Raw genomic sequence first — 12,969 nt, 5'->3', positions numbered from 1 at the left:
GTTTGTCATTTCTCCGATCACAAATGCAGACATGGTTTTATGTTTACGCAGCGTGATGCAATGCAACGCGTAAAAAAAAACAAAAAAACAGTGTAAGTCATTATAATCCGTAATTATGTCCCCACTGGATGCAACAAATGCCTTGTTTATAATGGGTTTTAATGTTTTTGTCTCGTCGCTCCGGCCGGACAGGGCATCACAATATGGTAAGGGGCGTAACACTTCCGTCACACGCTTGAGGTATTCGGCCAATCACAACACACTGGATAGCTGGCCAATCAGAGCACACCTCGCTTTTCAGACCGATGAACTTTGTAAAAATCAACGCATTTCAGAAAGGCGGGGCATAGAGGAGAAACAATAATGTACAGTATGTGGAAAATAATGTGGTTTTTTAACCTTAAACCACAAACATTTCATTACACCAAAAATGTTCTTTTTAGCAACATCATATGACCCCTTTAATTTCTGAACTTATTTGTTGTTTTCTTTGTATGTATTGGATTACTTGGGTTGTTACCTACATCTGGTGAAACTCTCATGTCAACAGCACCTTTAGAAATATATTTACTGAGAAAAATGGTCATGTGTTCAATACTTATTTTACCCGCTTTATATAAAACATCTAATTTAAACATTTTAACATCTAATTTAAAAACAATATACAGTATGTTAAAATGTATTTTATCTCATTTTTGTTTTATTAAATTTCCCATTATGACAACCATTTTTATTCATACACACAAATTGTATAGTTAAAAATATATTTTACTAATCCTTTTTATTCAGTCCTTGTTTTGTGTTCCATTTATGTCATGACATTTTGTTCAAATGTTTAATATTTTTATTTTCTTAAACATTTTTAAATATTTTACATTTTAAATTTATAAAATATATTTTATTTATTTTAATTTTATTTTTTAATTAACTATTTTATCTCATCTTCGTTTTGTTTTCATTTTTTTTATGTCAATAAAGTTATCAGACACGTGTGGAAAGGAACTAGATTTTTATCTGAGGGAAAATGTGTTTTCAACCCATGTGGCTTTGATGAGGTTTGTTTTTGAGCTTCGAAAACACTGTACGATCACAGCGCTGAGGTGCTCATCCTACATCAGTGCTTAAACTGTGAGAACTTTTATATAAAAGCTAAAATGCCAAAAAGGCATCATCAATGTGCCATTTCCTGGAATTTATTAATATTTTGATGACTTCTGATGTTCAACCACTTACATTCAGGGTCCTGCAGGTATTCTGCCGCTAATAGCAGCCGGTGTCTGTGTTCAGGGTCGGTCACATTGAGCTCTACGAGATGCTGCTCCTTCAAATCCCGAAGATCTTCCACTGTCTGATACCCATTCAACAGCAAAGATGAAATGTGCTCCTGCGGAAACATTTTTGTCTGTTAAAACAGCACCAACTACATCAGATAATACCTTACATTCGGTGTTTGAGATGTTTGAATGTCAATCTGTGGGTATAACAAGCTTAATCATCAGCTTTAGTATTTAATTAGACATTTTAAGCACCTCCAAATTGAGTCTTTCCAGAAGTTCCTGAAGAGTTTTGGGTCGAGGTCTTCTGCTCCTCCGGTGAGAGCGAATCCTCGGTTCTGGCGCACTTTCTTCCACCAGCACGTCAACGTAGATGAACTTAAAGTTTCCTATTTTGCTGTTCAACATCCCAGTCCAGATTCCCATTGCAGGTTTGCTGATGATATCAATCACATCTCCCACCTTACAAATGAAAAATAACATATGTTAATAGCTCTGAGTTGAGTTGAATTCGTTTTTTTATTCCTGAACATCTCAGGTTGGTTTTTACCTTGAGTTTGAGAGACTCTGTGTCATATGGACTGGGAACGAAGTCGGTGTGGACCTTGGCTCTTCCACAGAACTGGCCCGTGTAGGGCATATCTTCTTCTAAACGAAGGCTGTCCCTGTTACTACAACCCTCAGAGCCGCTTGTCACACCACCTAAAGCATCAGGAAATGCAAAAACAACCAGTGAAACTCAAACCACATGGCTGAAATGTCAAATGCACATCTGCGCCAAAATGTCAATTGAGTAAGCAGTACATTTTGGCTTCTGTGGCAGCTGTTTTACATTTACCGTGATCCATATAATAAATGGTCGACTAGTTTAATTCAGCTTACTAGATGAACTCTGGCCGCTGTGCAAGCTGAACAAACTCTCTACCGAGTTACTGGAGTGGTTGCAGCCTTTGGCCAACGTGCCGTCCACGACTTGAGCCGCCGCAGCTTCGTTCTCCTCGCCCTATGAAAAACATCAGGGAAAGTCTCAGCCAAGAGTCCCAACCAAAACTGATACGTGACAGGTCTTCAGGTAGCAAATCAGGTCGTGCCAGGCCGCGGGTCGCTCGAGGGAGCAAAGTCTTTAATCCGCGAGAGCTGTGCTGCCATTTTTACCTCAGACATGGGAGCTGCATGTAATCCGCCCACACAAGCTCCTCAGAATCTCTTTATAGTACAGCGGCAAAATAAAGGTTCACCACTTTGAAAATAAGCTTGAAATAAATGAGAAAACTGCTTTAATACCTCAGACTCACACCATTTACTCAGGATAAACATGGTAGACCTTTTAAGTTCTGAAAAGAACTTTAACTCTTTACTGTCTTTTTTGTTGCTGTTTAGAAAAACAGCTCCAGAAATGACCAAAAACCTCACATACGTTATAATGTCTTCTTGCTGAGGAAGATTTTTGAAAGGATCTAAGAAATTTTTCAGAGAACAAAGACTTAAATGTTGGTCTTTTCTTTACACAAAATCTATTTTATAACTCTTGGCATATAGCATACAGTTCATACGCACTACTGTTATGATCCTTCTGTGGTACCTTTTTCATTTTTCCCACTATTACAAATACAAAATATTCATTTTTGTGTTTGTAAAATGAACCCTTTGAAGAGATAGTCCACCAAAAATTAAAATTCTGTCATCATTTATTCCCAATCACTTTGTTTCAAACCTGTATGACTTTCTTTGCAACACAAAAGGTGTTGAATGTTGGAAACCAAGTGGTTTTGGCTCCCATTCACTTCCATTATATGGCCAAAATGTACTACAGAAGTCAATGGAACCCAAAACTGTTCGGTTACCAACAATCTTCTATTTTTCTATTTTGTCTTATGGTCCACAGAACAAAGAAATGCATACAGGTTTGGAACAACATAAGAGTGAGTAAATAATGAGAGAACTTTCCGCTCACCATTTCCTCTGACAGGGCTTTAGTGTATTTCCTGCCCATCTTTTTACGCATGGTCAGTGAGATGTTCTTCATCTTCTTCCCGAGACCTCCTGATTTACTGGGATCCGCCTCAGCTGCTTCCACAGGCTACAGAGACACACATGGAGTTCAGTACGGGAGATTTCAGAGTCCAGGTTTTTATATGTGCTTTAATGACAAAAGAAACCGAACTCACCGTACTTTCTACCTTCTCTTCTGCCTTGACCTGAGTGGGCTGCTGTCTGTCGAAAATCCCAAAGCTGGTGGAACGCTGAACCAAAATGAGATAAAATAGGATAAAGTGGTCTGCAGCGGTCTTGATTGCATCTTGAGTTTCACACCATATTCTTGCGGTCACAGAAGAGATCACTAAAGGTCACTAAAGGTGACAGATTTTCATATGGCTAAGAAGTCTAGAACAGAGTAACTGTTAGCTGAGCACTCACAGTACTTGCGTAATGTATCATTTCACCACAACAGATGGACAAAGTGTGTGTTTTTTTGTTTTGTTTTTTGGAATAAAAAAATCGTTTTTACCTTGGGTTTGTTCCTTGATTTGTCAGAGACATTGGATGGTTTTCTTTGAAGCATTCTGCCAACTATGTCAAATGTTTTTCTCTTAATTTCTCCTGACAGAAAGCTGCTCAGCTCTTATTGAAGACACCCGCACTGGCCTGAAGCAGCTCACACATGCAGTCGAGTCTAAACACACTTCCTCAACCGCACACAGGATGTGAGCGTCTACTCTGACATCTCTAATCAGTGACTTTAAAGTGTCTCTTCAAGAGAAAATAATGTGTCCTTATCATCATGACAATCTTTTAGAGCAACACCCGGAACTAAGGTTATTCTGATGTAAATTATATGATCTGTAGAAATAAGAAATATCTTTAATTGAGCATGTATTTATCATCAATTCATTTAAAAAGGGGTCAGTGAGATTATTAATATTTTTGAAAGAAGCCTCTTATGCTCACCGAGGCTGAATTTTAAATGCCGTACAAACAGTAATATATTGAAATATGATTACAATTTACAATACCTGTTTTCGGTTTAATATATTTTCAAATGTAATATAATTCTGTGATGGCAAAGCTGAATTTTCAGCATGTGTGTCACATGATCCTTTCTAAATCATTCTGTTATGCATATCTATTTGATGCTCCAGAAACATTTCTTATTATTAATCAATGTTGAAATGTAGGCAGTTGTGCTGCCTAACGTTTTTTCAGGATTTTTTTTATAAATAGAAAATTCAAAAGCAGAATTAATTTGACAAATAAATATTTTACTGTTCCTTTCGATCAATTTAGTGTGTCCTTGCTAAATAAAAGTATTACATGTTTTAAAGACCCCAAACTACATATAATATTACACACTGTATATCTTGTAACCCATTCATGTTGCATATTCTAAAATTATTTTTATGATATAATCATCTATTTAAAACCAATACCATATTAATAAAAACAGAATATATTGTTTATTTTTCTTTTTACAATTATTTTTCTTTTATTTATTTTTTACAAATTTTTAAAAAGTTTTTGTCTTTTAAGAAGTATGCACCACAAATAGGCCTATTTTGTGTTCTTAATATAAAACATTACTATTTAAGAAATATTTAAAATACTTTAAAAAAAAATGTTTTGTGGTACACCTTGATTAATAAAGCTCTCTTTCTTGCATATTTTGTATTTTAGCACTTCTGCCTGAAATTTCCATATCACCAGCACATTATACATTGGATGCTGCGTGTGATGCTGTTAATCTTGTGTCCTTTCAACAGGAAGTGCAGCTCTGATCAGTGTCTCACCAGAGGGTCCGCCGTGTCCAGGTCCATGACGGAGTGGGTGATCCACCGGTCTTGCTGGTCTCGTTTGTAGGGGTCCAGTCGGTGGAAGAGCTCCTCGTATTTCTCCCAGTCCGTGTCTCTGGGGAGGGTGAAGTTGAAGTTGTACATGACCTGTTCGGCTGATGACCTGTGGCAGGTGTGTGTGGACGTGTCCCACACTGGAGAATATGCCATGGGGCTCCAGTACTCCTGAAAGAGCCCTGGACTCCAAGAAGCCTCTGTTTCTGCTGTATCAACGTCTTTATCCTGCAGGGGCTGCTGGGATTGCCGTGTGGATGCCCTTGTGTGCTTCTTCTCAGCTTTTTTGGTCAGATTGATGCAGGTTATGACAGGACTGTGGCCTTTGCCATTGGATTCTGTCAAATGACGTAAAAAGGAACCAATATGGATGATGCAGCTTGTTGTTTTATTTTGTTCACATGAGGAAATGATTATTTAGGTTCTCACCACCAGGTTCTGTGTTGTTTCTCGACTCCTCTGTGGCACTTTGACCCCCCTTTTTACCTCCCACCAGTTTCTGGATCTTCTTCAGCGTCCCTTGAGCCTCATCCTCACTCTCTGACCTCCTGGTCTGAAATGAAGAGGCATTGGGTAATTACAGCACGTGAGGGAGATCAGAGATGCTGCATACAGTTGACCTCTCTCAATCTGCCTCCAGATCAACACACGAGATTCTACAAACTGCTGGGGATTCTGGGTAATACTAAAGCTCTGCCCTCAGGCTCTGACCTCATTAGAAGCCTTTCACAGATGTGCATTCTTACACTGACATGTCATTTGAGTTCCTCATAATCTGACCTCTATTTCCATGAAAAGCCTAAGACACTTTTTTATTTCCTTCTATCCTTTTTATCCTTACTTCACACAATGTCAGAAGCCATAGGCAAGCAGGCTTAGAAATGAAATAAAATAAATAACTAAAATAATTGTTTTCAAAAAGTACTCACACATGTCTATATATCCTTTATGTCTTTGTGTTTGTTTATTAATTTTTTTTTTTTAATGGATGCACATTATATCAGTATATAATACTGATTATCAGTCTTTGTATTGATAATTTAATTGTATATGCTTAATTCCTCTATTTTTTACATTTCGATTACCTAAATTTAATCTTTACAAATAGTAATTAATTGTCACAAAGTAATTTTTAGAAAATCTCAATTAAAATCCTTACACTTTTTCAAACTGTACAGTATAATGTTATGCCTAAATGATTAAAATGATTAATTTGAGTTTTTAATGTTTTTTTGTAACTTATTTAAAATAGCACAGAATTTTACAAATGATCAATTCAGTTGTAATATCATCCACTTTTTATTTTTAAATGATCAATGTTATTATTTGGTGTTTTTATCTATCTATCTATCTATCTATCTATCTATACTGTATATAGAATAATATTGCATTGTAATATCTGCCACTTTTTGTTTAAAATTATTCATTTTAGTTCTTAGTGTTTTATTTTTAATTTATGTGAACAAATTGTAATATTGGCTACTTTTTAAATTGATCTGTATTCAGCTTATCATACTACCCATAAATACCGGTGAATTTCTATTATTTTGTTCATTTGATTGAATTTTCAGAAAGAAAAAAAAATACATTTATGCATAATTTTTCAAATTTCCCCCTCAAAATTAGTATGGGAAATATGACAAATCTGGACTGAGCCATAAGTGAAGGCAGTATTCAATACAAAATCATAACAGACGTTTTGTCCACAATAAAGTGCAATAACTATTGAAAAGTTGAGGCAGTCATCAGAGAAGAAACTCACCAAGTCTTGCTGTCTGCATTCAGAGTTTTCTCTATTGGGATTCCAGGCTTCAAAATTCACACCCTGTGAATTAAAACACCAATGCTGAATCAGTTTGAAAGTGATATTGTCTTATTGTAAAGATCTCAGGGCTGACATTGAAAGAATGATAAAAGTGCAATAATACACAGATGACTGAATCACATTAGTGGAATGGAGAATTTAATCACTGAGAAATGTATGCTGTATTATCAAAAGACACATTTTCTGGATGGCAGGGTTTGATGTGTTTGTCTAATATTGCTGCTGTGATTTACCTGGATGGAAGGATTTTTAACTGTCTTCTCTGAATTCATCCGCTCTTCTTTCTCTTCTCTACTGAGTTTTGACCGGTGGTGATCTTTGACCGTCTCTAGATTAAAATACAGCACAATTTAGCTCAAGCCCTGGATTTATGACAATTCAGACTTTAGATTTAGATGGAAACTTGGGAAGTCTGGGGAAGAGAGTGTGACCCTGATCACATTCTGATCAGTCTGAGCGCAAATCAAATCCTCTGTTTCACATGGGCTTTTGGAATTGCTTTGTGTCGTCACTGATCTAATCCACTAAGACTGTTTGACACGCACGGCTCTCACTGACCCCGAGCCCACCACACTTACTCGGCTAACAAAACACACACACACTGCAGTCTCTTTGGACCTGTTACCTGTGTTCGAATGGTTCTTGCTGTGTACCAAGCCATCTTTTTTCCTTGTGGACGGCCAGTGGGCATCAGACTCTGTATGATCTGTCAGAGATAATAACGGGTTATTTTAAGAGCCAGACATGGAAGGCAAATGAAATAGTGTTATCGAGAGGCACTGCCGCCAAGTAGGTCAACAGGACTGGCGTTTGGGTAACAGTGCTGAAAAATACAAGGCAGAAGAGCTTTGCTGGAATTCAGTGGGTCAAATACAAAAAATATTATTATTTTTTTTTTCCAAGTTCAATCCTTAATCCTGAAACAAGGCAAAAAAAAAATTCAGACGCATAAAGCTTAATGCTACGGTTCCAGACAGATGAAGTCCTGGATGGAATAACTGACCCTCGGATTATGAATTTGACAGATTTTTAAACTCTATGACACTTTGTTCTATGACTAGCAGTATTATTAGTATTGTAGTATTAGGCATGCGGTTTACATTTTTAATGAACGGTGAGGGAAATCAGCAAGGAATTCTGGGTATTCATTCAAAACAAACAGACAAACCTGTCGTCTCATCTTCTGATGTGGATAGTAATTGGGACCTGTTATGTGAAAGAGAAACTGCATAAGATAAATAAATATATAAACATAACATTCCAACAACAAACTTCTAAAACGGTGAAAAAAGGCCTGTGGAAGGATGTGCACGTTTACAGTTGACAGCTTTTTAATGTTACAGTATATAATGGTTATTTAAAGTGTGCTAACAATATTAAAATGGAGGCATATTCAATTAATATTATAATTCTGTAAGTTAAATTTCACACACAATGGATATTTTCCAACAAGCACGTTTTATTTGTAGCTTTCAAAAAAAATCGACAACTTGTCTGTTGTTTTTATAATGACAGCAAAGCTATACGCTCTTTTTTATTTTTTTTATGAAGTTTATTTTTTTATTGTTTGCTTCTTTTAATCCTTAAATCATAAAATATTTTTTATAAATGCATTTTATTCATCAAGTTTATTTTCAGTTTATAACTACCACCACTAGCCTACCATAGCAGTGTTGCCAAGTCCGCGGTTTTCCCGCGGAATTGGGCTACTTTATCACTGTTGTCGCGGGTTAAAGCGACCCCGATAACGTGATATTGAGCCCCTGGAGTGCGAATATTATCAGGGGAACCCCGCCAGAAACATGTATTTTACCCCTCGGGACGCGATTTTTAACGGGAGCCCCCCTCGAAATGCGATTGGGCTAGTTTTGAGTAGCAATTGGGCGGGTTTTGTCGTGAAAACCTGGCAGCCCTGTACTATAAGCTACGCGCAATAAACCTGAATGATATAACCATAACTCATATAGCCATAAAAGTTCACGTTTATGGAAGGCTGCCAGTGGGACAAACATCAGACACCAAAATAAAAACAGGCTCTTCGTTGTAAATATTACCCAGATCAGGTGCTGCAGCTCAAGAGAGCACGATGGACAGTGACGCTTATCAGGTAAACAGAAATAATACATACACAACACGTAAAAATTACCATGACTAGTATTTTTCTGTCGACTGTTTAGAAATAGAACAAGCAAATCGATGTTTGTTTTGTGAATGAATCACTGTGAGTCGGTTCATTCCAGTGTAGCGAAACGATTTCGGTAAATTCACGGACAGAAATTGAATCATTCAGATAGCACTGAGCCGTTTGGAGAAGATTTGAATCACTGAGAGTAACGTGCAGATCAGGCTAAAATAGCTATGTGATCAGCATTTTTCTGTCGGCTATTTAGACCAAAAAAAAAAAAAAAAGCCACTCGATGGAATTTAACCGGTTGTAACGGTTCACGATTCAGACCACAGACTGTGATTCAGACTGAATCATTCAGTCAGTTCTCTCAGTCTTTAATTTTTGTTAGTCAGAATTCATTTTCTTCTTTTCTTTTTCTCTAACTATGACATGACTTGTTCTGGTCAAAACTGAGCTATTTTGCAAGCAACTCATTACCAGTATATGATGCTTAAACAGGGACAAGTCTGGCACTGGTTTAAACAGGTGAGTTAGAACAGTAACTAAATCCCTCACAGTTGTCCCAATTAATATAATCCTAATCCAGCTCTCTCATAAAACACAGCATATGGCACATCATGATCTAATGGGTGCCCTGATGCAAATAATCCACCCTGACAGTCTACGTTTATGTTATCATTCTCATAAAAGGTGTAATTTTGAGAAATGTATTAACATAAATAACATGTTATACAGGTCTTGAAGTATCATTAACAGACCAAAAGATCCTGAACTTACTTTCTCTTTGCCTTTTCCAAAATCTTACTTTCTTGAGTCTTACTTGTGTGAGTCTCTGGAAGCTTCTAGAATAAAAATACAAGAATATATTTAGTGCATCATGATATCTGATACATCAGATGTCCATGGCCTCATGCGGCATCTCGTCTGGATAAAAAGTCATGCTGGGATTTTGGTAATTTCCTAATGAGTGCGACCTGCTGTAGCCCACACACGTCACTCACAGATTAATCAGCGGCTATACAGGTGGCAGCACTTTTCCTTATTAATATTTTCGTCAATGTTACATTCGACATAACTGCAGCTCAATGTCTCAGGAAAGACCATGTGATTTCCCTTGCATTTCTAGGCACGTGCAGATGAACCCACCATGGCGATGCAGGGCTCAGATCCACTCCACACACTAATGTTCTTCACAGAGTTGGGACTAGGCAGCCTTCTGGGTAATAAATCTTGAGTGTTCTGGCCAATCTGGGCCGGCTCGTACAGGCTGTCTGTAGAGCCATCCTGCACCAAACACAAAATAAGAATATTTATTCTAAGAAATATGAGCCTTTTAGTTGAAGTACCTCCACAGTTTATGTCAAATTGCACCTCTAAAGCAGGAGTACTAAGGTTAAAGAGCTTTTAGGGGTGATCTATGACAGGCCAAAGGTGATGAATCACAATTTTTATTTAAGTAAGTAACATGTATTAATACTATATCCTTTTATATTTTTAATGTATTATTGTTTATATTATTTTATAATTATCCATATTATTATTGTTATTATTATTAATCTCCAACATACGCATGATATGTGCAATATTTCTGCAATTATACAATAACCATGTGATAGATGTGTGGCTAAAGGTCTTGATCTTTGATTTGTAGATCTGCATTCTATGAAAATCAAGTATGGATTGTCGAGAGACCTTTTTCACGCATGTTCAGGAGCTACAGGCTGTTGTTGGATGGATATTTCTGGATTCGGAGAATGTAGTGGCCTCTCAAGACCTTCAGAGGTGCTGTGGTGCACCTGATCTATGAATAGGACATTTTCCCTTCTGCTGATCCGTGATCTGCTGTAAGGAGCTCTCTGTCTCACGGTAATCCTTACCTAACGTTTCCATACAATCACAATCACACTTTCTCTTACCATAAGATCATGATATCTGCAGCTAAAATTAGCATTTTAGCAACTTTTTCTGAAATATTGGTTTGCAATGAAAAGCATCACTTGAGTATATTAAACCACTGTTGTTATACAAACATACAAGTACAGCTCAAGTTAAACCAACACCAGTGGAATCAAGGATCTAGAGACGGAGATCATCAGTTCAATCTGTTATGGCATACAGTGTCAGCGTGAATCAGTTCAGATCATGAGGTGTCAATCTCTCATCTCTGTTAATCTTCTGAAATAGCTTATGAATCCTAAAAACTGAGTTCATATCCAGCTGTCCAGTGTATATAAAAGAACAAACAAGGAAACTTTCTCTTACCAGAGTGAAACAGAAGAGGTTCATTTTCCAAGTCTTAGTCTGTATCCTTGTGGTTTCACACACTTTGATTGGAGAGATGCATATGTGTGAGAGAGTGTGTGAGCTCTCACGCACAAAGAGCGCTGGGATTGAGTGGCTGTTGGACTGTCTGTGGCCAAATCCCTCCCATAATCCAATAGCGGCAGTGGGCCGTCACTCTTTAGGTGCCCTGGCCCTGCCTGCTAATGAGCTGCAAATACCCCAATGTTCCCATCAAAACAAACGTGCTGTCAGTGGGGGACAGGAGGACACGTGGCAGAGGTGGACACCCCTTTGACATGATTTCTGTTGTGTTTTTAGTTGCATTACTCGAGTAATGACAAGTGAACAAAGTTCCAGAGTGAGCTTGGTCTACAGAGAAAGTACTGGTAAAATGATATTTTGACATATATGACATTTATTTTGAAATAAATGCAGTCTTGGTGGCAATAAGAGGCTTTTGACCAGTAGTGTATTATGGATTTTACTTTATACTCCAATTAACATGTCGTAAAAACAAGATATTACCATTGTAAGTAAATACATAAATAAAGTAAAATACTGTATCTATAAAATGCCCACAAAAAATATTAGCTGCGCCCCAAATGACGCACTATACACTGTGCACTCAATCATGTAGTGTATGAATTATATAAGGTTATTTTGTCATTCATAATCGGAGTCTGATATCCGCCCCTCCCCCTTCGCTACATAATTAAAGTAGCCCCTAGGTATAGTAGCCCCTGCCCCTTCGCTACGTAATTAAAGTAGCCCCCAGAGAGTTGTGACAACTCTGTTCACTCCAATGGACCAGTTTTTTACAGCAATGGCGGATCGTGGAGCCGCTCAATAGTTCCCGGAAGTTAGCACTCATACTATCAGTGCCGTAAAGATGCAGCAGAAGAGACCGCTGTGATGAACTTTTAAAAGGTAAGACATTTATTGAACAAAATAGTATATTATCAGCACAGCTAATCAAATTACCCTGTGCATTAAAACAGATGATTATTAGATTATTCCTCACTTAATTAGTAGATTTACGGGATGTTATTCATTCTCTTCATGCAGTTTCATCCATCGTTGTGTAATTTAAAAGTGATTTTGCTGGTGGGGAGTTATTAAATAGACTTAGATATATTGCAAAGGATGCAGATGGACCAAAGTGAGAATGAAAAGTTTAATGTAGGCGAGCAGTTTTCATTTCAGAATCATGCTAGGCTAAATGTCCAAAAATGGATTATATACCACTACTATATTATACTACTACTACACTACTACATTTATTACTGTATTTTATACTTAAACGTCTTAGCTACTAAAGAAGCACTGTGTTGAAGGAGCAGATGCCACAGGACTGCATTGTGATGGAGCATCACTTATTGCTAGTATCACACATACCCTAGTATGATTCCATCACATTTTGTTGGTGTAATCTATAGATTGCTCCTGCTGACTATATCCAGTCTTTTACGAAGACTTCAGATGACCCAACACCTGTGAAGAGATGATGCCAACACTTGAGGGGACTTCAGATGAAGCTGACTCTGAATAAACATAGATAACTGCTACATTTTCCTTGCATTGTAATCAACATGATCACATCATGTAACCATTGCTTTA

At 37.3% G+C, this 12,969-nt stretch overlaps 1 protein-coding gene across 2 annotated transcripts in view; it reads right to left on the bottom strand.

Annotated features, from left to right (window-relative positions):
- samsn1b (SAM domain, SH3 domain and nuclear localisation signals 1b) overlaps window positions 1–11,489 on the bottom strand; it is a 13,808-nt gene extending 2,319 nt beyond the window's left edge. Inside the window, exons 1-15 of one of the 2 annotated variants that reach the window (XM_016269567.1) lie at window positions 11,332–11,489; window positions 10,216–10,353; window positions 9,847–9,911; window positions 8,110–8,147; window positions 7,567–7,647; window positions 7,175–7,269; window positions 6,879–6,941; window positions 5,546–5,669; window positions 5,060–5,454; window positions 3,443–3,517; window positions 3,229–3,354; window positions 2,157–2,277; window positions 1,825–1,976; window positions 1,530–1,736; window positions 1,234–1,384 (exon numbers count right to left, since the gene is read on the bottom strand). In XM_016269567.1, coding sequence (XP_016125053.1) covers window positions 1,234–1,384; window positions 1,530–1,736; window positions 1,825–1,976; window positions 2,157–2,277; window positions 3,229–3,354; window positions 3,443–3,517; window positions 5,060–5,454; window positions 5,546–5,669; window positions 6,879–6,941; window positions 7,175–7,269; window positions 7,567–7,647; window positions 8,110–8,147; window positions 9,847–9,911; window positions 10,216–10,353; window positions 11,332–11,355 — 1,855 coding nt within the window. In that variant the 5' untranslated portion in view covers window positions 11,356–11,489. The remainder of the gene's footprint in view (window positions 1–1,233; window positions 1,385–1,529; window positions 1,737–1,824; window positions 1,977–2,156; window positions 2,278–3,228; window positions 3,355–3,442; window positions 3,518–5,059; window positions 5,455–5,545; window positions 5,670–6,878; window positions 6,942–7,174; window positions 7,270–7,566; window positions 7,648–8,109; window positions 8,148–9,846; window positions 9,912–10,215; window positions 10,354–11,331) is intronic. The other variant, XM_016269568.1, reaches the window with a different exon arrangement.
- Between the last annotated feature and the right edge of the window lie 1,480 nt (window positions 11,490–12,969).

Source organism: Sinocyclocheilus grahami, unplaced genomic scaffold (genome assembly GCF_001515645.1).
Source record: "Sinocyclocheilus grahami isolate Dianchi unplaced genomic scaffold, SAMN03320097.WGS_v1.1 scaffold53.1, whole genome shotgun sequence".
NCBI classification, from domain to species: domain Eukaryota; kingdom Metazoa; phylum Chordata; class Actinopteri; order Cypriniformes; family Cyprinidae; genus Sinocyclocheilus; species Sinocyclocheilus grahami.
This window is presented reverse-complemented; position numbering and strand designations above follow the sequence as displayed.